The sequence below is a fragment of the Agelaius tricolor genome, unplaced genomic scaffold (assembly GCF_023055355.1).
Source record: "Agelaius tricolor isolate 1412-34295 unplaced genomic scaffold, bAgeTri1.0.p SCAF_22, whole genome shotgun sequence".
Taxonomy (NCBI): Eukaryota; Metazoa; Chordata; class Aves; order Passeriformes; family Icteridae; genus Agelaius; species Agelaius tricolor.
Window position 1 is genome coordinate 2,397,005 of NW_027269282.1, and position 25,849 is coordinate 2,422,853.

At 45.1% G+C, this 25,849-nt stretch overlaps 2 protein-coding genes across 10 annotated transcripts in view; one reads left to right on the plus strand and one right to left on the minus strand.

Moving 5' to 3' along the window:
- The window catches only part of NEURL1 (neuralized E3 ubiquitin protein ligase 1), a 142,532-nt gene extending 133,112 nt beyond the window's left edge, over positions 1 to 9,420 (plus strand). For all 3 annotated transcript variants that reach the window (XM_071446051.1, XM_071446049.1, XM_071446050.1), the window contains 2 exons: positions 5,527 to 5,673; positions 6,469 to 9,420. In XM_071446051.1, coding sequence (XP_071302152.1) covers positions 5,527 to 5,673; positions 6,469 to 6,710 — 389 coding nt within the window. In that variant the 3' untranslated portion in view covers positions 6,711 to 9,420. The remainder of the gene's footprint in view (positions 1 to 5,526; positions 5,674 to 6,468) is intronic.
- Positions 9,421 to 12,215: 2,795 nt separating this feature from the next.
- Positions 12,216 to 25,849, minus strand: part of SH3PXD2A (SH3 and PX domains 2A) — a 245,823-nt gene continuing 232,189 nt past the window's right edge. For all 7 annotated transcript variants that reach the window (XM_071446391.1, XM_071446390.1, XM_071446389.1 and 4 more), the window contains one exon: positions 12,216 to 25,847. In XM_071446391.1, the coding sequence (XP_071302492.1) occupies positions 23,952 to 25,847 (1,896 nt within the window). In that variant the 3' untranslated portion in view covers positions 12,216 to 23,951. The remainder of the gene's footprint in view (positions 25,848 to 25,849) is intronic.

Consider the following 25,849-nt stretch of genomic DNA (forward strand, 5'->3'; position numbering starts at 1 on the left):
AGTACACTCCTTTTCTGTTCCTCATGAAAGTCTGAACTGTTGTTCTCCATGTGGTTTGGATCTAACTTTTACTTCCTTAAACAGTGGTTGTCTGACGCCCATCTGCAAACACAGACCTAATGGTTTTGCATGCAAAATCTGCCAGGCTGCTTTTTGACCTATTTCTGGACATTTCTTTAGCATAATGCAAAATCCCTTATATTTTCATGGGCCTGTGAAGGACAAAATGTGTTATTGTTCTATTCAGAACAATTTTTAAGTCCCTCAGGAAATGTTTGAATGCAAAAAAGCCCATGGATCAGCAGCTGACATGGGTCACCAGGTACTGATGTACCTGAGAGGCAGAGATGAGCTGCAGCACAGAGGCTGGGCTCTGAGAGCATGGTTGACCAAAAACCATTGAGCCCAAGGGGAAGGAAGCTCTGGTTTCTGGCCAGGGCAGTATTGTTCCCATCACCGTGGGAACACAACCAATGGATGTGTGAATGCATGTATTTTACAGCATTCAGAAATGATGGATGTGCTCACATCCTTCCCCAACATTATCGTTATCTTTAACTACCACGTAACCAGGCAGCAACAGGTGCTTTGTTCTTTTGTTTTAGCACAATGGATTCAGAAGGCCCTGTTGGGCAAGACCTGAGTGGGGCTAGGGGACAGAATAGCTCTCCTGAAGCCATGGCTGGAAGCCAGAAAATCTCAAGAGAACATGGATGCTCTGGTGTCCAATATCGAGTGCCAGAAATGTCACAGCCCCCTCACTCTGGAGCAGCTCATGTATTACAGGACAGACCTCCTAAGAGAGATGTTCACATGAGCTCAGAACACACATTTGTGCCAGATTTTTGAAAGAACCTGGATCCTGTTTAGATAACAAAATAAATGGCCCTGATACACTGAGAATGTTAAATATGAGAAAGGGTCTTGAACAGTTTTTGAGACAGGGTAAGCATTTTAGCTGATATGCTTAAACAATCTGTTTCCTAACAAAAGGAAATCAGGTTGAGAGTTTTAAAAGGCATCTAAGTGATGCCATCATACAAGTCATCTATGACTGCCAGGTACCAGTGATCACTAGACTGAAATGTATGAGAAGTGCAGAGATGGCTTGAACTCCCTTAGACATGCTGCAGCCAGACCTGAACAGCTGTACTAACCTTTTTCTGTGCTGGAATACTCTGTGCTGGAAGTTCTGGGGCCTGTGGATGGATGGAACAACACTGAAAATCTGTGATTGCTATTGATAGTTACCTTATCTCTATTATCTGTCCTATTCATGCAGCAAATGTGTTATAAAAGAGAAGGGGCTGTCAATTTGCTCAACATGAAACTCAGCATATGGGCAAGTTCCTATGTTGCATAAGACTTTATTCTTCCCTAGAAACTATGGAAGGAGGCTCCTGTAATTTGTCTTTTAGGAACAATGTTTAGTTAAGCTTCTGGAATTGTTGTCAAGATGATTATGGGTAAAGAAAGCCCATAAAAATTTTGAAGATCATCAAACTATGTGAACTCTGACTTGTAGAGTAGTGGACATTCACTGACTGCATCCTGTAAGCCAGGAAAAACAAAGTTTAGGTGGGGTGGGTTCAAAGAAGGGAAAAAAAGGATGATTCTGGAGTGCAGACAACTAGTTCTGCATTATTGTTATAGAAATGCATGTAGAAACAATATTTTTATAAGATAACTGAGGGGGAGAGTTAATTGAAAACTGTATTTTTAGGGAGCATTAACTGTATCTGGTCTTCTTACCATTATAAGTCCTCCAGCAGTACAGCTCTCCCCAAACTGCTGCTATGAGGAGAGATGCTTGGAAGTTGGGACAGCCTCAGGACATACCCTGGAGAATGGATTGCAGTGTTCTGGGAAATCACCCTCTTCACCACAATAGATACAGGGAATCAAAAGCATCTCTGACAGCCACAGCTGCTGTATTTTGGTCACAGGACGTTTTATAAAAGGGTAATTATGGATTCAGATAGCTACTCTCATAAAAATTGTAAATGCTGCATGGGATCCCAAGAGACTACTTACTTCACCTTCCTGTCCTGAAAGAGCTCTAATGATGGAGATGCCATGGTCTCTCTGGGAAGTCTGATTGCTTTACAGTGTTTCACTATCTACATAATGTCTAACCTTAGCACCTTAGGAGTCTGAACCCATGATTTCTTGTCTTACCCAGAACATTCATGAAGAACAGATTGTTTCTTTACTTCATTCATCAGGCTGTGAAAAATTTTGCTATATAAAAATCATAAAATCATACAATATTTTAGGTCAGAAGAGACCCCATGGAATTGCCTAATCCAACTTCCTGCTCAAAGCAGGGCTAACTTCCAAGGTAGCACAAGACTTTGTCCAGTTGAGTTTTGAGTATTTCCAGGGACAAAGACATGACAGTGTCTCCAGCCCCCTAAATCAGCCTCGCATCACCCTGGATTGGCTCAACCTTTTTGTTACAGGATGGTATTCTTGGTTTATGATCATCCTTGCTGACCTGCAGCAATTTTCAGGCCTTTTTCTGTAGGATGTCTGTATTTCAAATTGAATGGACTAAGTCCCTGTTCTGTGTTTAGGCAGCTGATTATCTCTGCTTAAGTGCTGCATTTTGCATTTGATCACATTGAACACTATACCATTTATTTCTCATCCTATTTCCAGACTATTTTGAAAGACAAACCTTTAGCATACTGGCAGCCTTTCCTGGCATGATGTTGTCTGTACATTCCATGGTAAAGCTCTCTTCTGAAAATATAATACTCTCCTTTGGTGGTGGACAGAGAGGTTCATTTATTTGCACCTCTCCCACAGCAGTGACAGAAGTGTAGACAAAGCATCAATCTGCATTGGTCTTCGCTGATAATTGGACTTTGTAAAGATAAAACAGCAAATGCAATTGATTCAAAATCTATTTAAAGGTGATTCCAGTGCGTTTGAGATCAAACATGAGACAAGTTAGCAGCAGAGACAATTGATCTGGAGGCTTTAGAGAGAGAAAGAATGTTTAAGTTGATTTACTTGGAGTTATTTAGTTTTTAAAGTCATGGTTTGAAAGCTGGCTCTTGGTGGGAGCTCTGTGCACACAATGAGCATGTTTGGCCTTGAGCTCATGTATCTGGTTTTAGTTAAACCAGGCTGGCCACACTCATTCCACTCTGCTCATGATCTCATTCCATGCTCCTTGTCATGATATCTGCACACCATCCAGCAATATATTAAAGCATGAGTAACATGTCTTATGTTGATTATTCTGTCACCAAGGGAGAAATGTGTCTTGTCTGGTAGGGAACTCAGATTGTTTTAAACAAAGCTCTATACTGACGCTGGAGAAAAGTCAAGAGCTGCGCCTTGTATTAGGAGGAAGAATTGGCAAGGTGTCTGCTGGCCCTTGGGTAAGGCCATTTTGGGACTCAGACCAGCTACAACCAGAGAAAACCATGGTTCCTGCACTGCTGAGCTCTCCCTGCACTGTGGAAAGGCCATTTGCCCTGCTGCCAGCATGCTTCATCAGCTCATATGCTGTGATACTTGGGGCACCTCCAAATTCTCCCATTAGTCCAGGAAGAGAAACACTCCTAACAGCCTTTATTTTGCCTTTAATGAAATGACCAGGTTGGTGTTAGAAAGGCAATGTGCTGTGTGTCAGCTGAGTGGAAGAAACGCCTCCAGGCTGTAGGGAGGAGAGGGAAGGCTTGAAAAACTTGTTCAGCTGCTCAGAGTTCATATTTGTGTGTGCAGTGAATGAGCTGAACCCTGTGCTCTGCTGGGCCTGTGTTCAGTGTGTGTTACCACAGGGCAAGTTTTCTGCTTTGGTCATCTGTCAGACTGGAGGGGAAGGGCTCTTGCTAGTAGCTGTCATTAGAGGATGCATCATTCTCTTTGCTTATTTACTGAGCTGAACTCCAGCCTCAGCTCCCATCTGTGTGGTGGAGGTACCTCTTTACAGTATCTCAAGTGTGGGAGCTCCAGAGCCCTTTATAGAGTCTAATTTAACTTCAGCCTGTGCCTGGAAGCAAAGTGCTCCTTTTTTTTGGAGAGGGGTGAAACTGAGGGACTGATGGCTTAGGCTAATTGCTTCTTCTCTCATACACAGTCCTCAAAACAGATTTTGACTCAAACATGACCCCTTCCCAGTTCCTGTGTTACACTTTCACTGCTCAGTCTTGTTCTGCTAAAAAGAGCAGGAGAATCTGTGCTTTTGCTGTTTTTCACAATCCACAACTGGCATTTGCAGTCCCTGTCTCCCAGGTTTGGTCAGTAGCCTCCCTGCAAAGAGGAACTGAAGGATGTTTCTGGCACATGGGGTTTTCCTGACCTCCCACTGCTGCTTTTTCTCTGGAGAATAGCCTCCAACTCATTGAGGACACTGTGGATCCAAACCCTCTGTGCCTCTGGCTCCTTATATGGTAACATGAAGAAGTCTGAGCATTTTAGTTCTGATTTCGAGTTACCCTGGTTTTCTTCTCAGCTGGGGAACTAGAAACTTTAAAACCTAAGGCAAGCTGGTTCTTACCACCAGGAAACCATCCCCTTAGTTCAAGAACGTGTGCTGCTGTCTCACCACTGGCTTAGCAAAGACCAGGCTACATTGGCAGCAATGAAAATCCCCTACAAAACCTTTGCAGAAGGTAGAGTTTTAAGCATTCCAGTTTTTTTCCCTTCTGGAAGGGGCTTTAAGATATGTGTTGTTACAACAGCAGAAGAAAGAGACTGAGATGGAAGGAGGGTGCCAGACAGGCTGTGGGACAGAGCTGGCTTCTCTGGCAGAGAACACATTAATACTGATGGTGGGCAGTGGGAGCAGGAAGTAATGGAGCTGGGGATATCTAGAAGAGACTTGAAGAAGCTTTGCACTCTTTAGCTATCACATCCAGACATGCAAGTGAAGAAAACATTCCTGAATGATGGAGAGGTGTCCTTGTCCATCCTAGATCCAAATGCATTTTGGCGACTTACCCCTACCTCTGACAGAAGCCACCCAAGAATGAGACAGAGCAGTGAGCTAAGGTTTCCTGATTGCCAGACCCTCATGTTTGTTTCTGGAAAGTCCTTGAGTGACTTTGCATGAATTTATTGAAGCTTGGAGTTGTGCAGTTTTGCACAACTTTTTGACAAAGGGACATGTTCTTGTGCTGGAGTCCAGCCCACTCTTCTGCAGGCTGTGTCCTCTACTGCTACAAGCCTGTGGCTGGCTCTAGTATTGGGGGTACATATGAGCATGAAACCACATGGGAAATAACTGCACTAAATTATTTGAGACACATTTAAGGACCGAAACAAAGGGTTATGGTAGCTGAGGGAGCTCCAGCCAATTTTGGGGCTTGTAGGAGTTTGATGTCTCTTCAGGACCAGCTGCTACCATTAAAAAGAAGGCATATGAGGATTCTTTTATCTCCTCCCTAGATTTCATGCTGATGAGACCAATCCTGACAAGCACTGAGAGCTGCAACCCCTGCCATGTACCCCCAGTGCCTTGTCAGCCTCAGTTTTTAAAAGTAACCACAGATTTGCTCTCTCACGGCGCAGGTTCCACCACCTTAGTGGAGCGGCTGGGACTGTCAGCACCGAGCTCGCCCTCGTCAACACCCAACTCCCCCACCGTCCTCTGCAGTGGTGTCTCTGGCCCCTTACTGTCTACGTGTGGCTCTGGCCCCCTCTGCAGCTCTATCAGTGGTAAGAATGGTGGGGTCCCCTGCTGCCTTCCCTTTGCCTCCCTTCACAGTCTCACACTTGTCTCCCAGAAGGGCTCTAAAACCACAATAATCAACAGATTATTATTATCCCATCAGCTTCCCTGGGGAGGAAGGGAGAGCCTCTGCAAGGGCTATTTTCAGTCTGTTTTATGTGGAAGCTGCTTGGATGCCTAGACAGCAATATTTCTCTCACTCTTTTCATCATGAAAAGTCCCAAGGGAAGCAGAGGATTTTCTGCTGCACACATGACCCGTGATGCAGAGCTCCTTCTGGAGAGCTATGTGGCACTGACACATCTTACACTAGCTTGGACTGGAGCTAAAGGTCTGCCCATGCCTCCCCTTTCTCCCTCCACACTCCTTCAGTAAAACACAGTATTGCTATTTCTAAAGTGCCAATGAAGTACAGCTATTTAGATAAATGCACATCCAGTAAAAAAGTGTAGGCTGTTCTGCAGCACTTTTAAAACTCCAGACAGCTGCACAATCCCAAGGCATTGATGGTGGGATATGTAACTTACCAAATCCTTGTTGCATGGGAACAGCTATCTCTTGGCTTGCTCCTCATGAGCAGCAGACCCCAGTAGATGTTGCCTTCCTGCTGCCTTGAGCCTTGGCATGTAAACCAGGACTTGGTGAGTAGGACAGCAGGTCACAGGAAGGAACCCTGGTCCGGGAGCATGCATTTCTGCTGGCTCCTCCCTCTGTGGCTGCAGGTCAGAAATTACCTTGGGATGTCAGCAAGAGGAGTGACCATGGTTTTTTTTGTGTTGCAGGCACAGGTCCCAACTCTCCAAGCAGCTTGCCTGAGTCACCCATCTCCCCGTCCGTCTCAGGGCCCTGGGTAGATGAATGCACCATCTGCTATGAGAACATGGTAGACACAGTCATTTACTCCTGTGGACACATGTGTCTCTGCTATTCATGTGGGCTGAAGCTCAAGAAGATGGCCAATGCCTGCTGCCCCATTTGCAGACGGGCCATCAAAGATATCATCAAAACATACCGCAGCACTTAGAGCAGCAGCAGATGCCTGGTGGGGACTGGGCATGTGGGGAGGAGGCTGTGAGACAACACAGGCCTTGGTCTTTATTCATCACCCAGGAGATTCAAAACTCATCAACCACCACCATCCTGACCTCCTCTTCCATGGACAACAGATGAGACAAGCTTAGATGCTGCTCTTCTAGCCCCCAAGCAAGCCCTGGGGCTGAACTCCAGTGTCAGGGAAGTTGCAATGGACTACTCGCCCTTGTGGATTTTAAACTTTATCTCAAAAAATGCCAGCTGGTGCAATCATCCCTTTCTACACCATGCACAGCAGAGTGGAGTCTCCATTCTTTAACATAGACAGCAAGTGGTAAAAGGTTCAGTGCTACACATCTCCTTCTAGAGGCACCCCACATGCAGAGACAGCTTAGCAGAAGAGAAGAACTGAGCAATGTGTTTCTGTGTACAACCAGCCTGACCAGAGGAGGCTCCTTAGAAAGGATGGAGCAAGGCAAGAATTGACCCAGCGAGGGAGGAGCAGTGAGTACACTCACAGCAGAGAGGCTGGGGCCAGTGCAGAAAAGAACCCAAGACTTGTGAAGCAACACCCACCCCATATCTGCAGACAGAAGAGCAGATCCATGGCAGCCCCCTGAGGGCTGTCCCCAACTCCTCCTCCATTGCCATTCTCTGACAGAGGCTTTCATGGTGGTTTTGGCAACAAACACTGGCAACAGCTCTGCTCCTTCCCAGCAGCATCAGCCACCTCCTGTCACCACCCTGTCACATGAGGAGTGGCTCCCAAACCCCACCACCACCAGCCTGTGTGTGGTCTCCACACAGCACGAGGGATTCAGCAGCATCTCTTCTCCCATGGGCCTGTGGGAGAGGGAGACATAACTCCCTCACCTTTCTCCCCCTGCCATCCAGACAGCACTTGTGAGGAAAAACCCCAGCCTCACGGGGGAAGAATGTATAAACCCACACGTCTGTGGGTTACCTTTACTGGTAACTTTATCACTGTGCTTTAAGACAAAACCAGCCAGGTGGTATTCAGCTCTTCACAGCCACACCGGCAGGACACGGCTGTCCTTATGTGTTAGGAAGTAAGGAATGAGAAAAAAATAACTTGAGGGGTTTGGTTTGCTTTGGCTTATTTAAACAAATCTCCTTCTCTCCTGCCTGAGTCAGGAACCCAGCTGTGCCCAGGAGGGACAGTGGTGACCCCCACGGTTCCCATGCAAACATCTGCTGCTCTGCCATGGCCACAGGTGTGACCCAGGGCTGCTGGCCCTTGGGGCTGGGCTGTGTGGCTTGGCAGTAGCAGGAGCTGTCTGCCTCCCTTCTCAACCCATCCTGCTCCTTCCTGGGCTGCAGGGGAGGAAGGGACTGTGTCTGGGTCCTGAGGGGGGTCAGGACTAGGGTGCCATGGCAGTGGAGTTTGCCCCCACCACATCACCCACCTGGCCAGACCAGGGAAGGCCATGGAGTCACACCCTCCTTGCTGAACTTTTCCTTGCACCCGAGCATTTGGCCATTGATGGGACAGGGGAGAACAGTGTGGTGAAGGGATAACATTATTTAATGCACACATGCACTTGCTGCAGGGGACATGATGGTTCCCCCCAACCCCCAGCAGCAGGTGGGTTTGCATCACCCACACTGGGAGAGGCTGATCCTAAAAACACCTGGAGAACAGATCCTTGCTCTGTCTCTCAAGGAGATGCAAAAAGAGACTACTCACTGGGGAGCACATTGTAGAGCCTTTCTCTGAAGGTGCCACCATCACTGCGGCCTACCCAGGGGCCTGCAGCTCCCCCGGCCTGCCCTGCAGGCAGCACTGACTTGAATGCTGACACTCTGGGTGACAGGGATTTGTGTCATTTCCTGGCATACCGCTGATGTACAGCCCCAACCCAGCCTTGTCCCAGCGGTCAAAAGCTCCAGAGCTTGTGGCTCCCATGCCCAGATGGCCTCACTGAGGGGCAGGAGGAGGCTGGTTGGCACAACATGGGGGGAGTCAGAGCAGCCCTGCAAGGAGCATGGCTGGTCCTCAGGCACACAGCCACTCCAACTGTGACCAGCACACACAGGGAGCTTTTTTCAGTAGTTACACAAACTCCAGTGCAAAGATTTCAAAAAGGAAGAAGCCAAGGGGTAAGAAGGTGTTGATGAAATAGTGGATGTGGGGAAATGTGCAATAAGCAGCCTCCCGAGCCTTCACCACACCAGTGGGACCAGTCCCACTCCATGCAGGGAAAGCCAAGTGGTAAATTTTATTTTTCAAGAAATTCCATCCATGGGTACCAGTGCAGTGGTGTAAATTCCCTTTTCGCCTTTTGAACTGAGAGTGTTTTAATATATTAACTGTGTTTGTTTTACTGTGGACCAAACTCTAGGAGTTAAGAGAAGCTGAAAACTCCCCCGGCATCTGAGTTCAAAAATTGGGATTCAGTCCTACCCCTGCACAGGCTGGCCTCCAGCTGTAAGCAGGCAAGAGAAAAAGGCTCTCTCCAGGGAGGAAAAAAAAAAAACCAGCAAAACCAGTAAAAATAACAAAAATCCTAATCTTTTGTTTTGTTTGATTGGTGTAGGTTCCCATGTACCTCTGTGTTGTGTCATCTGCATTTCATTGCTTTACTTTAAGATGTTTTGTGTTCTGTTTAAAGACAAGAAAAACTCATTGTGAATAATTGGATAACTGTGATCGTGAATAAAGTTGATTTAGATATCCTACAGCAGCATGGGTGGCTGAAGATTTCCCACTTCATGAAAGCAGCAAAACACAATGGCCAGCACAGTGTGAGGCTGAGGTAAAAGCAAGGGTGGCATGAGAGCCTCTTTTAGGGGGAGCTGGGGGGAGAGATCTCAGACTTTCCTTTAATTCTGGAGGATGGGAGGGCATTGGGAGGTGGGTATCAATATCCCCTTGGTGGACACCACACACACGTAAGGAATACAGGAAGGCACAGAAGTAAAAGCAAGAGCTAACATCATTCCTGAAAGCTTAGGCCCCACACTCCTGAGCCTCTTCCTGCCCTCCCTAGAGAGAAGTCACAGCTTCTTTACTCTCACTGCCTTGATTACAGTCTCTTCTGTAACCACAAAAAAGCACCCTCCACCAAAGAACTTGTGTTGTGAGGAAAGCCAGGACATGCTGCTCAGCCTAGGAGGGGGCAGGTGGGGTGGCTGAAGATGAGGCAGAGCATCATCCCAGCCCTGAATTAGGCAACATGCTGAGAAGGCCCACTGACAATCTGTGGTCTGGCCAAGCAAGATGCTGAGGTAAGGTGCAGATGCTTCCTGGGTACATAGCAAGGGACACAAGGGCCCAAAGGGAATTTGGATTCTCCAGAGATCATGCCAGTTGCCTCAAAACTCAATCTTCTGCTGCAGGTGTCTGCTCAGGAGCACACCTACAATACAACAAATGTGAGCTTTTTCTCCTCATCTTTTTGTTTAGCTATTCAGTAGATGAGATTATCTGGATCACACTCTTGTCATGGGACATATTTGAGGTGGCATCTTCTCCCTCAGTGGGGGTGTTCCATCTGCCAAGGGACTGGGACAGCCCAGGAGTGGTGTCCTCAGCCTCTCCAGTTGAAACCATTCTACTCTAACAGTTCCTCAGTAGCCTGAAACATTCCAGGCTGGGTAAAGTGCCAACCCAGCTTTCTCCAGCACCAGCCTGAGGAGATCCCAGCTGCTGGGACAAGGCAAGTCTGCACAGCTGTGTGCTGCCCTCCAAGAGCTGTTCCAGCTCCTGCTTTCCTGGGGACAGGATGACCTCTAGTGGGTCTGGAAAGCCTCCTCATTCCCTCAGGAGCAAGGGACAGGGTTGCACAGCACAGAAAGCCCTAGGACCTGGCAGCACTGACTTGCTGGACGTGCTGAGCCCAAGCACTGCCACAGATTAGGATAAGTGAAGTGCAAATGCTCTGGGCCAAACTCAGATCTCCTCCTTCCTTGGCACCAGCAAGAGGTACCATGGCACAACTGCCAGGTTTCCCTCTGCCAGCCTCAGCCCGTGCAGCCCCTCCTGCAGCTGCCATGTGCAACAGCCCCAGTGAGCTTTGCATTCTCATCTGCTGAGCATCGCTGGAGTCACCCTGCCCTGCCTGCCCTCCCCACATCCAAACCAGAGCTGTAATTTCGCCATTGCTCCCCAAGGATTCTCCACCAAGACCAGCCGTGGTGCAGAACTGACCTTCCCCAGCCAGGGTACCGCAGCCCATGCCGCTGCTTCAGGCAGGGCTGCTCGGCTGCGGCACAGCCCGCGGCGGGCGAGAAGGAGGCGGAGGAAGATGAGAGGGAGGATGCTCCGAGAGTGGTCCAGGAGCTGCAGCGCTGGTCCAGCATCGCCACCTGGTGCCCGGCGCCCGGCCCGGAGCTCAGCCGCCGCTCCTGCCGAGATCGATTCTAACACACACTGCAAATACAATAAAGTAGGACCAGAAAAATTCAGTCTTGAGTGCAGCACAATTCTGGTAGTGGTTCTCCGAGAAAAAGGGGCAAGAGGTGAGTATTAACAGTGAATTACAGTGTACAAGGGGATACATTAGTAAACAAATTGCATCAGCCCAAAAAAACCCTTTCAAGCTGATTGGCTCACTCACACAAAGGGAAGAGAGGGCACAGTTTCCAGTCACACTTGGCACTACGTTTGTGTCCAGGACTGTGTGCTGTATCAAATTCAATTCCTGGCATCCTTCAGAGAGCTGGGGTGCCCCAACAGGACTCCTGGGGCACCTACATGCCAGCACACATCTACAGTCAGGCTGGGAACTGGGAAGAGCTAAAAAACAACCTTGTTATCTCTCTATATTACATCCCTTGTTAAAACCTCCTTATATACCCAATATATCCCCTAATCCACTGCCTTTGGCATCCCCAAGAGATGTCCCTGCATAAGGAGAGGGGATCCATTACCAGAAACTCCAGTTTTACCCATCTGCTGCTTTGCACAGCAATGACCTTCTACTTGCTGAGCTATCTGGGCCTCCAACCTTCAGAGACGGGTAAGAGGAGTCAGCAGTGCCAAGAAACCTTGCAGGATCTGACCTCAGTACCCCATGTTCAAGCACCACCTGCTCTGCAGACTGCACACAGGGCTCATCCCACCTTGCAGAGCAACTCTAATCACAGAACCCAAGGACCACTTTGGTAAAAGTATGCTTTTCTTCTTATTTTGGACCTATCCTTCTCCAAAAAGCATCCTTCCTTGAGTACTGTGAACCTTAAGAACTTGCTCAACACAGACTAAAGTTCTTCACATTTGAGGGCTCAAATGACTTCTCCATAAAGTTTGTGGAATAGAAAAAAATACAAAAATACAGCATACACTAACAACTTTGGCCAGAGAACAAGACAAGGTCCTGTATCCATTTAGCCTAAGATGAAATTTGCAATTGCATGAACACACAAATTAAAAGTTATTTTGGGAAAGATAAATTCAGTGGAATTCAAGTGGAATCAAAACAGTACTGAAAAAATTAGAAGAAAAACCCCACAAAACAAACCAACTGGATCACAATTAAAAAGGTCAAAAATTTATTTTTCCTTAGGGCATAAGAGGCATTGTAAACAAAATACCAACAAACAAACAAACAAATCACAAGTCAATTCTTACAGTCTGCAAGCATTTGAAGATAGAGTACCCTTTTCCCACCTCCCCCCAAACACTGCAAGCCTGCTCAAATGGTAACAGGCAACAATCCTGGGCCCTGGAGGTCCAGGGAGTTTTGCCATGTCCCAAGCTGGGACTAAATTTCTCATGTAAGAAGGACACTGCATCTGTTTTATCAAACACTTAAAAAAAAAGCCCAACAAAATATAAATATTACAGACAAAGATCAGATTTAGCACCACCTTTGGTCCAAGCAATCAATGAACTGGGAGATGACAGGTACAGTTTGTTTAGCAAGTCCTTTCTGCCTGAGTCTTTGAAAACATTAGAGGTTCATATTGCAAGAACTTGTAATTTCTCTGAGAAAACACTTCTCAAATTCTGGCAGTCCCTCACAACCTCCCAGGGTCCTGCACACAGGGAGGGGGGAGCATCCTGGCTGGGCTGCAGCACCCAGGTCAGCAAAGGTCACTCAGAGTGCTTGGCAGAGCCCTGTGGGACATGGCAAACACTGTGCCAAAGGTCTGGTCCTGCTGTGGCCCAGCAGAGCTCTGACTTCAGGCATGGAGCAGGAAGAGCAGTGACAGCATGAATCCTGAATTTCCCTTTCCACCAACATTTGCCACCCTCCACCACCGGTGAGCTGCCAGGGAGGGAGATGGCAGATGCCTGGAAAAGAGCTGAAGTTGCCTCAATGCAAGTTCTTTCAGCATATCTGGAACATGCAAATCAGGAGTTCTTTTATCAGTTGTAGATTACTCCAAGGCCTTTTTAGGCTCATCTTTTCCAATACACATATGCCCATCAGATGCATGGCTCTGAATTTTTGCAAAGAGGTGTCACTGACCAGCACTAGTGTATGCCAGGACACAATCACAAGGACCTGTGATAATCCTAGAAGAAAAATTAGGTTCATAAAGCACCTGGCCATATTTTATGTTTCTTACAACTCCCTCTCCTATAAGTGTCCAGAACTCAAATTGTCTTTTCCTTTCCTGCAGGAATTTTTGAGCAATCCTGATTAACCATTATTAAATACCGTTCAGTTCCAAAATAACAACAGCTCTAACAAATGCCTATAGAGAAATGCTGAGATCTACTTTTAGGCACAGTAATCTGAAGTCTTTGTTCTGCATCTTCACATGTACAATTTCCCAAGTCAGATGGTGTTCCTTATTCTCTGTTGAGAGACCCATGCCGAGTTTCCACCTTTGCAGAGACATGATTAAAATTTCCCAAACAAGCACTTGTTCTTACTTCACTGCTTTAGAACATGCTGCTCTAGGGGAAAAATCCCCAACTTCAATTGCTTTACATTGTTTTGCAGTTCTCTGAGCAAGCAGTTGGTCATGGCACAGAGAGGAGGGCAGCCCCTCTGAGTGCATTCCCTGTCCCACACAGGGCACAGCCATGAGGACAGCTCTGAAATAGTTCTGGGCACTGCAGTCAAGTAAAGTCTGCAAATCTGGATGAAGGGGGAGCTTATGCTTTTCACAGCTCATTCCCCACACCACTGTCATATCCAGAGCAAATGAAAACATTGTGCTATGATGATTTCATTAATTCTTGCTGATATAAAGCCACACTTCTGTTATCCCAGTCACAGAAACAGGCCCCCAGTACCATATATATCATCTAAATCCTCACAGGTCCCAGCTGATTTGTGCTGAAGCCCGAGGGAAATTTCTAGAGAGTCATTTGGCAAAAAGGAGATCTGTATTCTCCTCACTGTTAATACATCTTTTATGTTGGCCCACAGAAAAGTTGCTCATTTTGTTAACTAGTACTGTAATCTGCATCCAGTCTTTACAAATGTTTACACACAGACTCAGGGACTGGTCACAAAAAGATCTGTTTTGTGCCAGTTCAGACAGACTTGGGCATCTAATCCCTCATTAACAGTAACTCTTGCCATCAATGGCAAAAGATGCTGTTAAGTGCAGAAAGTGTCACTTTTCTGGATTTCAGTTTTACTGGGATGACTGAGAAAGCCAATGTTTTTTATAATGCATATGATTTCCTGTTCTAGGAAAACCTCTCATAGACTCAAGCACATCTGTACCTTTGCAGGAGTTGTGCATTGTACAAACAGTTTTATCCAACTGGTCAGCATCTCAAGTTCATTAAACAAAAACTGAGCAATGCTTGAAGCTACAGTTATTATTTCTGTCCCTAGCTCACATTTGTTATGACACGCTGTGAATGTCATGATACCTATCACCTCTCTAAGAATTAATTCATGACCAAAAACTTTAACATCTACATGATCAACAATATTCACTCCACTGCCTTCAGTGGAGCTGGATCAGAGGCCACAACAAAATATGGTCCAAAGCTGTTACCACAAAAAAGGATTTCCCCAGACTCATTTTCTTTCTCTCTCAGCTTAACTTGCAACCCAAAACAAACTAAATGGTCTCCTGCCCATAAACTCTCTTAAAAAAAAAAGGCAAACCAAGAACAAACAAAAAAAGCTCTCAGCTAACTCCTTCTCATATTTACTGCAACAGAAACCACACCAACTTCTAGACCTTTTCCGAAGCAGAACAGACAAATTGGTTCCCATATTAAAACAAAACAAACAAAAGACAAAAAAGTGTCACCATCTTGACCACACACACACGAAGACCAGCCACACATTTCTCTACCTCTGGTCACCGACATACTCTCCCAAGACTCCAAGCTCCCCCAGGTACATTCCCACCACCTAACCACTAAAAAATGGAGCTCTACACCAACACAGAAATGACAACAGCATCTAGTTTTCAAGGTCACATGAAGAACACCAACCACCCAAGAAATCCACTGCAAAACTTCACTTAGACCAGGCCTAGATCAATTTTTTTTTTCTTTTTGGTCAACTAAAACTTTGGGACAGCAAACCCTCTAGGAGCTTCTAGTACAGACATGTGGCACTGCTCTGCTAATGCAGAGGAGAACAATAGCTCAAACAAATTTCAGCCTTCCTTCACCAACAGGTTTAGGCTCCCAGTAACTCACTACCCACATTTTGCAGAGATAATCTGGGCTAATTAACAGCTCTGGAAACAGCTACAGATGTACACAGGCATATGAGCTGCTTTCAACACCCACCTGGAGTTACCCACATCTGAACTTTAGCCTAAGCAGCAATCAATCAAGCTGCTGGCAGGACTTCTCCTGATATGATATTTGATATTGAGCCTTAAGTGAGGAGGCTCATCTACATGATCCTTCCTAAACACTGCTAGCAGAGTAATAAGCATTGCTGTCTGCAATTAAATCTGCACTAAAGGAACAACACTTATGTCATGTGCAAGTCAGCCAGACAGCAGAAATGCGCTTACTCTGTACACTACTGACCCCACTTTGGACCCTCAGTACAAAAAAGTCATTGTAATGCTACACGTGCTTTGCTTTTGCAAATATTCCAGGTTTGAGCTCATCACGAGTAATGAGCAAGACTTTTCAGCAAGCCTGATCAGCATGACACAGAAAAATTCCTCCTAGCAACTGGAAACAATTCTAACTTCCTCCTTCCCTGAAAGTCCAAGACAGGAAGTAGTTAAGTCAGCTATTCACTGAAATACTTCATTTTTTTAAAAGGTTTATTTTTCTTTTCTTTTTTATTTGTTCCAGTTTACTAATTGCTACAGGCTAAGCTCCAGTGACTGCACTATTCTTTTCTGTCCTGCTTCAAGGGGACAGAAACAAATTATTTATCTGAATTAATGTATTCTGGCGGACCCAGAGTCAGGACAGAATTGAATGCCCCTCTAGGGGTTTTGTTTATTTATTACTACTTCCCTGGTGACCCAGAAGCAGTTCAAGAACAAGCTCTCCAACCACAAAAGAACTGTTTGCACAGAGAATGCTGCCATGTTGCTTACCCTTCAGTCATCAAATACAGAGTCAATAACAGCTTTGATGGGGAATATCTGGAGAAACCTGAAATATTTACCTAAATATTAAATATTATATTTTAAAATTTTTCTTACAGTGCCAAGTGATTCGCCCTTCCACCTGTTTGTCTCCTCCACCAAACAGGGAGCAGGACAGGTACCATTGTAACCCAACAACCCTGAGCATCAGGGAAAGGTCACTAAAGCCAACATTTTTCCAGAAGCACTACTAGCACCAAGTTGTTCCTGCCAACATGGACAGGTTTAGAACAGCAATGCTTGCCCAGTCCACCAGCTGAACCTCGGTGTATACAAACTCCCAGACACACAAACTGCCTCAACGACAACAAGCAGATAACCTATGTTTGTCTTCTGTTGGTGGATCGGTGGCTTCAGGATACAGATTACCATAGTATATTAGGGACTGAAAAAAATCAACTTTTCTCACTAACAAAAAATCCTGTCACAGAGCAGTGATGTATTTAAACCATCTATACAGAGAAAGCACCTGCAGTGTCAGACCAAATAATTCATGGCCTTATTAGAAACATATTTTTCCTCATATTTTATCTATCTCTCCCCCTGCCAATATAGTTACTTCTAATTTCTTTTCTAATTTCTTTCCAAATGATCAACATAATTCCCATAATTTTAATTCAGTAACAAACAGGAGTCTCAACTCAGGACAGTAGTGGCTTATGCTGACAAGAACAGGTCTGTAAAACGCCAGTGTGAAGCTTTAAACCAAATTTATTTATAAAAAAAACCAAACACAAAACAAAAAAATTGCACTCTCCAACTAAAAATCAACACTACCTTGATGCAAGAACAAATGAAGAACACAGTTGATGGGACCAGCCCAGCCCTGACAATATAAAATGGGGAAACTAATTTGTTCTGATGATGCCAGCCATGTCCGCACGCAGTGCGGCGCAGCTTCTGCTCCAGGAATTGCTGCGGAGTCCCGGCCCTGATGCAAGGGCACCCAAGAGAAAAGAGCTCCTTGTTCCACTCTTGGCACACCCTGCAAAACTGACACCCCAAAGCAAAGTTACAGGTGACTTCTTACAGACACCTGTGCTTTGCTCCAAATTGGGTCTAAGATGGAGGAGGAAAAGCAGCAACAGCAACAAACATCCCAAGCCAAAGTCAGCTGACTGGGGGCTCCTGGATCCGGCCTTACGTACAGTACTTTGTTTGAAAATTACAGACACACAACAGACACGACTGCTGAGCAGCACAGAGGGAGAGAAAGAGCAGCACAAGCACTGGGCAGCGTTAGCAGAGGCCATCAAACAGTTCAAGTGTGCGGACACATTCCCATGCATCATCGCAGTGCTGGTCCCTGCTTCTAGCAAGCAACAAAGAGCAAATGAAAACAAAATAACTTAGACAAACACATGCTCTCAGATCATCCTACTGGTACTGATGGCAGCTATCAAACACTGCACTGATACACAGCACTTCACTACATGGCTAAATAGCATCTGAAGCTGACAGAGAAGGAGCTGCTGGTGATGGAAAAGCACCAGCAAATAGCAGCAAAGCTCCAGCTGGTTTTAAAGAGCTGCAAGGTTTGCAGCACAGTGGATCATGGCAGAGCAGCACCAAGGCTAAGCAGCCCTGTGCACCCTTTGGAGGTGTAGGAACAGAGTGCACAGAGCTTGCTTGTGCTGAGAACGGTCCATGCTGAGCACCCACAAGGGCCTTCTGTCAGTGTAACTCTACTGATGCTCGTGGGCCTCTTGCCAGTTTAGACAAGGGCATGTGAAAGAATTAAGTTGGCTCCTCAAAACCAGATTCCTAATTGGTAATGTATTAGAGGTTCTCCAAAATCATGTGTTTGATACTATTTCAGTAAAGCTGCAGAATTACGTTTTTCTGTTTGAATGCAAAGGTCTCTGGTAATATTAAGGCTTTTTGACAAACTTAAGAACAGCAGGACAAAAATTAAGCAGAAAACTGAGGTACATCTCTCCAGAGTAATTAACTAGAGCCACAGGAGATGTACTTTCCAGAGCTCAGTGAGTCAAGTGCTCTGGCTTTCACATTTCTCTTGCACCTTACAAAAATAGTCCAGTTTTTCAAAGGTAGTAGATTTTGCTGCTACCTGTAAAGTCACATTATTTTTGACAGCTGGAAGTTCTCCTTCCATTCAAATAGAATTTAATACAATATCTCTTTTGAAGAGCAAAGTTTCTGCCCAGCTTTATTTAGGACCTGAGAGATCCACCTTTGCAAGCCAAGAAATATGAAATCAATATTCAAAACATCTGTGAAATTCTGCAGGTGAGAATTAATCCAGATAAAAGGGAGACTTTTTCTTCTTAGGTTAACAATAAGGACGGAAAAGTAAGGACCTGTAAAAATATTTCCATAGCTCTTGCAATAAATACAAGTAACAATGCAGTAGCCAAACTTGGGACTGCACCAGCAGAATTATTTTCCCTTCTGAAGCTACCACCAAATCTGAAGTGCAACAGAGGACTTAACCAGCAGAGACAAACCAGAAGACAGAATCATCCAGCAGAGACAAACCAGAAGACAGAATCATGCATGGATGACATACAGAGTGTTTCAAGCATAGCTCAGAAGTCCTGTATTAATAAGGATGTTAATGCACATTCTATACATAATCCTGGCAACATGCTGCATAATCCTTATGCTTCCACTAACAGGTGATACTTGTTTATGGAAAGCAGCCATTCCCAACCCAAGCCACCCCAGCTGTCAGTCTCTACCTACCCAAGGGTCCTGTTTTCATCCAGTTGCCCCCTCCCCTGCATTTCCCCTTCCCTAAGAGTGCATGAATAGAGAATTGCAAACATTTCACACTGCACGTTCCACTCCAAGTCCTGGATGAGGGGCCTGTTTATTCTATGAATATTGCACTTATCCACTCATTGGATTTGCTTTTTCTCAAGAATGCAGAATATTCGGGAAAAAATAGAAAAAATAGTAGGATACAACACAGGAAAATATGAGTTATTAACAAGCTAGCTATGAAGATCTAAAATTAAATAGTACTAGATCTATTCTGTTAATACTAGTAATATGAAAATAATGAATGCTTTATCAAATTCCCTTGTTTTTCATATAAGATAAAAGCAGTAACTTTCTTTTTAACTGAGGAAAGCAATGAATATATATTACAATAAAATATGATTCATTAAGATCTGAAAGTGATGAAAACAATTATATAATGCCTTCGTCAAACTTTATAGCATCATAATGGAAGGAGTCTTTGGGGTACACATCCACAAGGGACAAATGCATTTTTTAGCTATACCCATGCAGATGTGAATTTCCATTTTGAAGAGTCTAGCTGCAAGACAATCGCAGTCTTTCCTTATTGTGTATTTGCTGCTACTGAATACATCAATTTAAAAACTTCCTGTTGACACACCAGTTGAGTACTCCAACATGTGCCCATCATCTCTTTTACCTTGAAAGGTGTGGCTTGCAAAGAACTGGTACATAGGACTGCATGGGGTGACAGCTAAAACAATGAACAGGAACTGCCTCCCATGAGGAAGGACTCCTAACAAAATGCATGACTCTTGCTGTTGTGAGGAAGTGTTTTGAAAGGGGAGACAAGGAAAACCAGCAAATAAACTTTTCAGGCATTATATAAACCTCAATAACGAACTCAGAAGTGCTCATTATTATTAAAGTTGCAGTATACAGCAAGACACAATTTTCACATTCTTTAATTTTGTTCTCTGGCATTGGAGTTTGGAATTTCTGCTGGTCCAAATTCAAGACTTTTTGGAAAATACAGAGAGTGGGTGAGAGCAGACAGCACGAGCAGCTGCCTCTCCCCCCAGAGGAGGGCCCCCTTCAGCTGCAAATGGCTTTGCTCAAGCCCTGCAGACTCTTCCTTTTAACAATCTGAAAGAGAAATTTAAACAGTACTATTGATTTCTGCATTGAGTGTTCACTGAGGTGTACATTACATTTAAATATTGCTCTTGATCCAGTGTCAGTTCTGACAAATTTAGTAAATATAAGGCGACGTTAACATTTTTAGAAAAGAGCTAAAACACTTCTAACACTACACTGCCCTCTGAGTACTCTGCCAGGCTTTCCTGCCCTGCAGTCAGCTTTGCTGATGTAGCTTAAGACCCTTCCCTCTGCTTCACAGCTAAGAGTGAAGGGCTTGCTATTTCAGGTATCGGTAGAACCGACCAAAACTAGCTGCTCGCCAATGGAAAAAATAATTATTTTTCTGAGATCTCTCAGCTGAAAGCATCAAAAAAAGAGAGAACACCTCAGTGAAAGATGCTATGACAATGGTAAGACAGGAGTGGGAAAAATTACATTGGGAGTATTTGTTTTAAAAGTGCCCTTTTAAACACAAGCAGCCAAAACAACTACCAAGTGAAGGGAAACCCAAATGGACGCTTTTCCACCAGGGTGGAAGCCAGCATGGCAAGTGGTGGCCAACAATAATTTCTGGCACCAAATAGGCCATCTGCACCCCATCCTTTTTGCTGGTACAGGTGAGGGCAGAGGGAGGCCACAAGTGTGGCTCTGCAGCCCATCTACAGGGTCTGGCCTCTCCTCAGGAGGGTGTGAAGCCTTTGAGATGGGATAAAGCAGCAACTGAGCCATGGAGCTGCTGCTGTGTAAGAACACCCTGGCAGTACTGCAGGCAGTCTCATGCTGTGCCACCCTGCCCTGCCTGAGCACTGCAAACCACCTCCCTGCAAAAGCCAGAGCTGGAGAAGCAAGCCAGCAAGATGGAACAGGAGCTGTGGGACAGACAGACATCTGTCTCAGGCAGATCCTGAAGCCTCCTAACCTGAACCTCGCTGAGAACTTGCATCCACTGGGGCCAGCCCTGTGCAAGGCACATGGCAGCCAGGCACTGCAACTGTGCCAAAAACACCTGTGCCACCCCACACCCTGCAAGGACTCCTGCAGTTCACAGGTGCCCAGGGCTTGGCTTTGCTGGATGCAAATGTGAGTATTTCCAGCAGTCTGGGCTCTTCTGTCTCCTTGCTGCTCTTCCCTCCTTGGATAGGGGCTCATGTCAGACCATACCATACTCAGTGAATTCAGTGGCTCAATGCAGAAGATCTGGGAGCTGTGCTTTACATCCCCCCAAAGAGATGACCTAGTGGGAATGTCTTTAAACAAAACTTTAGAATACTTTAAATAATAAGTTAATTCTTAATAAATATGTGCTTCAAGAAAATGATAATTATATACTGCACCTTTAAATAATGCACTTAGTTCTCTGCATTGGCTTCCATTTTGGTTTCTTTTATTGTTAAAGTGCATTAATTCAAAATAATGAACCACTTCCGCATCATTATTGTTAAAATAAATCATAACATTAATACGAATCACTAAGTCACTACTATTAGTACTGCAATCTAGCAGATAACTCTATGTATTGCTCTATTTAATACTGTCCAGCAGAAGAATATAATACTTCTATTATAATCTCACAACAGCTCCAGCAGTCTTTTGTGGCTGCTACCATATTAGTACAACTAAAAATGGGGAGAAGTATGAGAGACAGGGCCACAATGTCTCACACTGACACACATCCAGTGAGATGAAGCTAACTGGACATGCACTTACACAGTGCATGGTGAGACATCAACATACAGAGAGGACCCCGCATCGGGATATGAGCTGTTGTGCAGTTACACCTCCTTCTCCTGCCACCACAATTTAAAGGGATCCCAAACAAACAGCCTCCCCTCCCACCTGCACGCAGAGAGCTGCTCAAACCACAGCACTGTTTGTAGCCTGTAGCTGGGGCACCTGGATGTTGTTTCAGCTACCGAAAGGACATCAGCCACATTAGCTGTAGGCAACTCTCTCAGTGTTATCATGGAAATTAATAAAACCCCCAAACCACACACACGTACACACACAAAGAAAAAAAGAAAAAAAGAAAAAAAAAAAAAAAAGAAAAGGAAAAAAAGAGGAAAAAGACAAGAATAACATATAAATTTCCTATTTTTTTGGCAGTGAAACATCCCCAGTAACATATGGTCTTGTGCTGTTTTACTCAGCCCCTTGATCCCAGTTATTTTGAAGCCTTTATAACCTTCAACTTCCAAGCCAAATCAGTATGAAACTCTGGTGGAAAAAAGGATATGTAATGCTTTGTGTAAACCAGTAGTGAAATGGTCTTCTGTCCCCCCCCACCCCACCCTCCCGTAGAACAGATTTACAATGCTGCCTATTATTTAAAGGAATTAGATATTGATATTGAGTGATTAACAAGGCCGTTTAAGAAAACCCCCAAGCATGACTTCCTTAAGCACAGTAGGCATTTAGTAAATTATGTTTACAGTACAAGGCTACCTCACAAATAACTCCGTGTTCCTAGCCCCTTCCGATGGGTACCTCTTCCACTTCCCACACCACCCACACCGTGTGCCACATTTCAAAACATGAGTTACAAAAGGCAAACAGAACTGGAAGTAGAAGAGGCAGCTTCCTGGTTAGATGCATTGTAGACCAAATTGCTTTGATATGAAATCTCTGAGCCTGAGAAGCCCAGGCCCACTTTCCAGTACAAATGTACTCTTTGGATTCAAGTGGGAACAGAAACACATATTTGGCTCCTACTTCAGTTTTAAGTCTTTTCTATAAAACCAGACACACACACTAAGAAAATACACTAAACCCAGAATGCACAGAAAAGACAAAAACAAAACACAAAAGCAATTCCCCAAAAATATACAAATTATGTGCAGACTGAGTTTGATGGCTTTTTTTTTTTTTTCAACTCATTGTAAACACTGATGTTGCAGAAGGTTACAAATTTTTCTCATTAATATCTTGGTGGGCCCTGCCAGCAATCAGCACCCTTGGATTTGGACCAGAGGGCAAAACAAGAATTAACACATTTGACAGCTTTGTCTTTAGTGTCTTAAGGGACTTTGTTGACTTTGATAACTTTTGAGAACCCTAACTCTGGGAAGAGAATTAACCAGTGTCACCTGGCAGGAGTCAGGCACAGAACCAAACATGAAGCCTACACAGTAATAGATGTGTTTAAGCAAGGGGTTTGAAGGTTTGTTTTTACAAGCACCAGTAGGCATCACTGCCCTTGAACACCTGAAATCCCAACTCAAAGAACAAGACAGAATGAAAGGAAACAAAAAGCCCCCAACCCACACCACCTGATGGCCTTTTCCGGTGAGTTAGCCATAACAACACTGAAGTCAGAGACCAAAACTCTCCATGATGAAAAGGCTCCAACTCTGGACCTACCAACTGTTGAGTATAGTAAAAAAAAAAAAGTGAACATCTCCAAAAGATTAGAGTCCCTCTGTGTTTCAGAAACTTTCATTTGCTTCTCACTTTAAGTTGTGGAAAAGCTTCCAAAATTCTTGGGTATTCCACGTATTGACAAAAATGAGGAGAAAGGGAGCCAAGATTGTAAAACAGTTTGGCACAGAACTCCCCAGGTAGATGCATGTGTATTTCTCTCACAAAAGGCACACATTTGGTTTCCTATCAATAATGGGAAGGATGGGATGTCATACCCTGTTACACATACAAGATTATTAACAACTTCACAAAAAGGCATTTGACTATGCTGCATCTTCCTCGTAGTTGCTTACAACACGTAAACCCCACAAACCTCTCCAGAACATGGCAGATTTGTCCTCATATAGACTTCTTTGTACAAACTGGAGCACAGGGAAACGTCTTTTTGTGTAGCAATTGTTTTTTCCACATGTACACAGCAGGAACAGTATAAATTAGGGAGGTTAAAGATATTGCAACATTAGTTCTTTTTCTCCAAATAATTTGAGGGCACCCAGCCTTTGAATGGCTTCACACCACTCATTATCTGGCAGTACCACCAGCCGTTTGGGTTCTTTTCGAGGACCTCCATGCAGACACCTTCCTGAAACCCCGCAGTCTCCTCATCCCCTTCATAGTCTGCAATGGAAACATAGATGTCCTTGAGGTTGTTGTGGATGAACTGGGATTTCTCAATGGGCTTTGGCCTGACTGTGGACACAGGGATGCCGTTCCTCTGTGTGGGGAGGTTGGAGGTGGTCTCAGAGCTCTCCGTGCCCAGCCGCTCTGGCTGCTTTCCCTTTGGGTCACCGGGCTGTGACCAGGCGTTGCTGAAGGAGGAATTGCGACGGACGGTCCTAAGTTGATCTGTGGCTGTTAAAGACTCATTCCTGCGCAAGGAGCACGACAAGTTGTTATCCTTTGGTGGTGGAGACACAAACACTGACTGCGGACGGACAGCAAGTTGCCTCACACCGTTCCTCATTTTAACCGGCCCTGATGCTTTGGAAAAGCCACCAGGAGGTTTGCTTGGGATGGGTGGCGTTGCACGTTTGCTCTGGTTGATGGTGTTCAAAGCCTGAACCCTCTTCTCTATCTTCTCTAAACTGTTTGACTTGTTTTCATTTTTCCTGTTCCTGGCAAAAGAGGAATCAGTCTCTGCTGATGTAGTTTCTCGCTGGTTATCAGGGAGAGCCAAATAATGGGAAGGAGCCCAGCCTTCCATGTCTCCATACTTCAGGTACCACCATCCACTAGCTTGCTTTTCCAGCACTTCCACTTCTACTCCTGCTGGGAAGCAAATTTCAGAATCCTGTACCTTTTGGTATGAGTCAGTGGTCACATAGAAACATCTGGAGTCATTTTCTTGCTCAGTTTTGGCAGTGTGGCTGGAGCAGAAGACACCACGGGAAGGAGCTGTGATGAGATCAGCCGAGCTTCTCCGAACAGGGTCGTCCTGGTTCTCAGAAGCTGTGCGTGGGGGGCTTGCAGACTCCTCACTTCTTGAACCTTTGAGTCCACCTCTGAGCTGCCCAGTTGGCCTCAACTGACGCCTTAAAGTGCTAATATCCATCTTTTCTTGGCTCTGAGAGTCTGCCTTGTTCAGGAAGGGTTTGGGCCTAACGATTGGCTTTGCTCTGATGGAAGGACTCTGCCCGGGATCTTTCTTCATAACTGTTCTTGGCACGCTACGTAAGCCGACATCTGAAGCTGATCTCGGTTTTGTCTCCTCACTCCTGGAATAGTGACATTTTCCAAGATCAGGCTGAATGTTTTTGTCTGTCTTGAGCTTCATGAGTGATGATTTCGGAGAGCTGGAAGATGGAGAATTCCTTCGGATCAAGGACAGAGAGGAGCTTTTCTGAGAATCAGAATCCCCACTAGATTCCTTGTTGGACAAAGCATCTTCCACATAACGCCTGAACCCCTCATTCTCGTAGATGGTTTCTTCCTCATGAGCAACTTCTTCTGATGACTCTCCTACTTTGAACTTAGCTTTCTGAAGTGATGACACAGGTGAGGGCTTGAGGGGCTGAAACAGTCGTTTTTCAGGAGTGCCCTCTTCATGGTGACTTTCACTCACTTCACACTCCGAGTCAAAGCCAAAGGCAGGGACATCATACTCAGGTTCTTCGTATTTCAGCTTGTGGGGAGAGTCCTGGGTATCTCCTGAAGAAACTGCTCCAGGAGTCGTTCCTTCTTCAGAGTCCTTTGGTTTACTGGGAGGTGCTGGGGGAGGAACCTTTGGGCGGGTTAATGTACTGGTTCTTCTGTTCAAATTCGGTTTCTTTCTCTTGTCAATGTAAGATGCTGGAGCCCATCCTTCCTTCTCTCCAATCTGCACATACCACCAGCCCCCAGAATTCTTTTCAATAACCT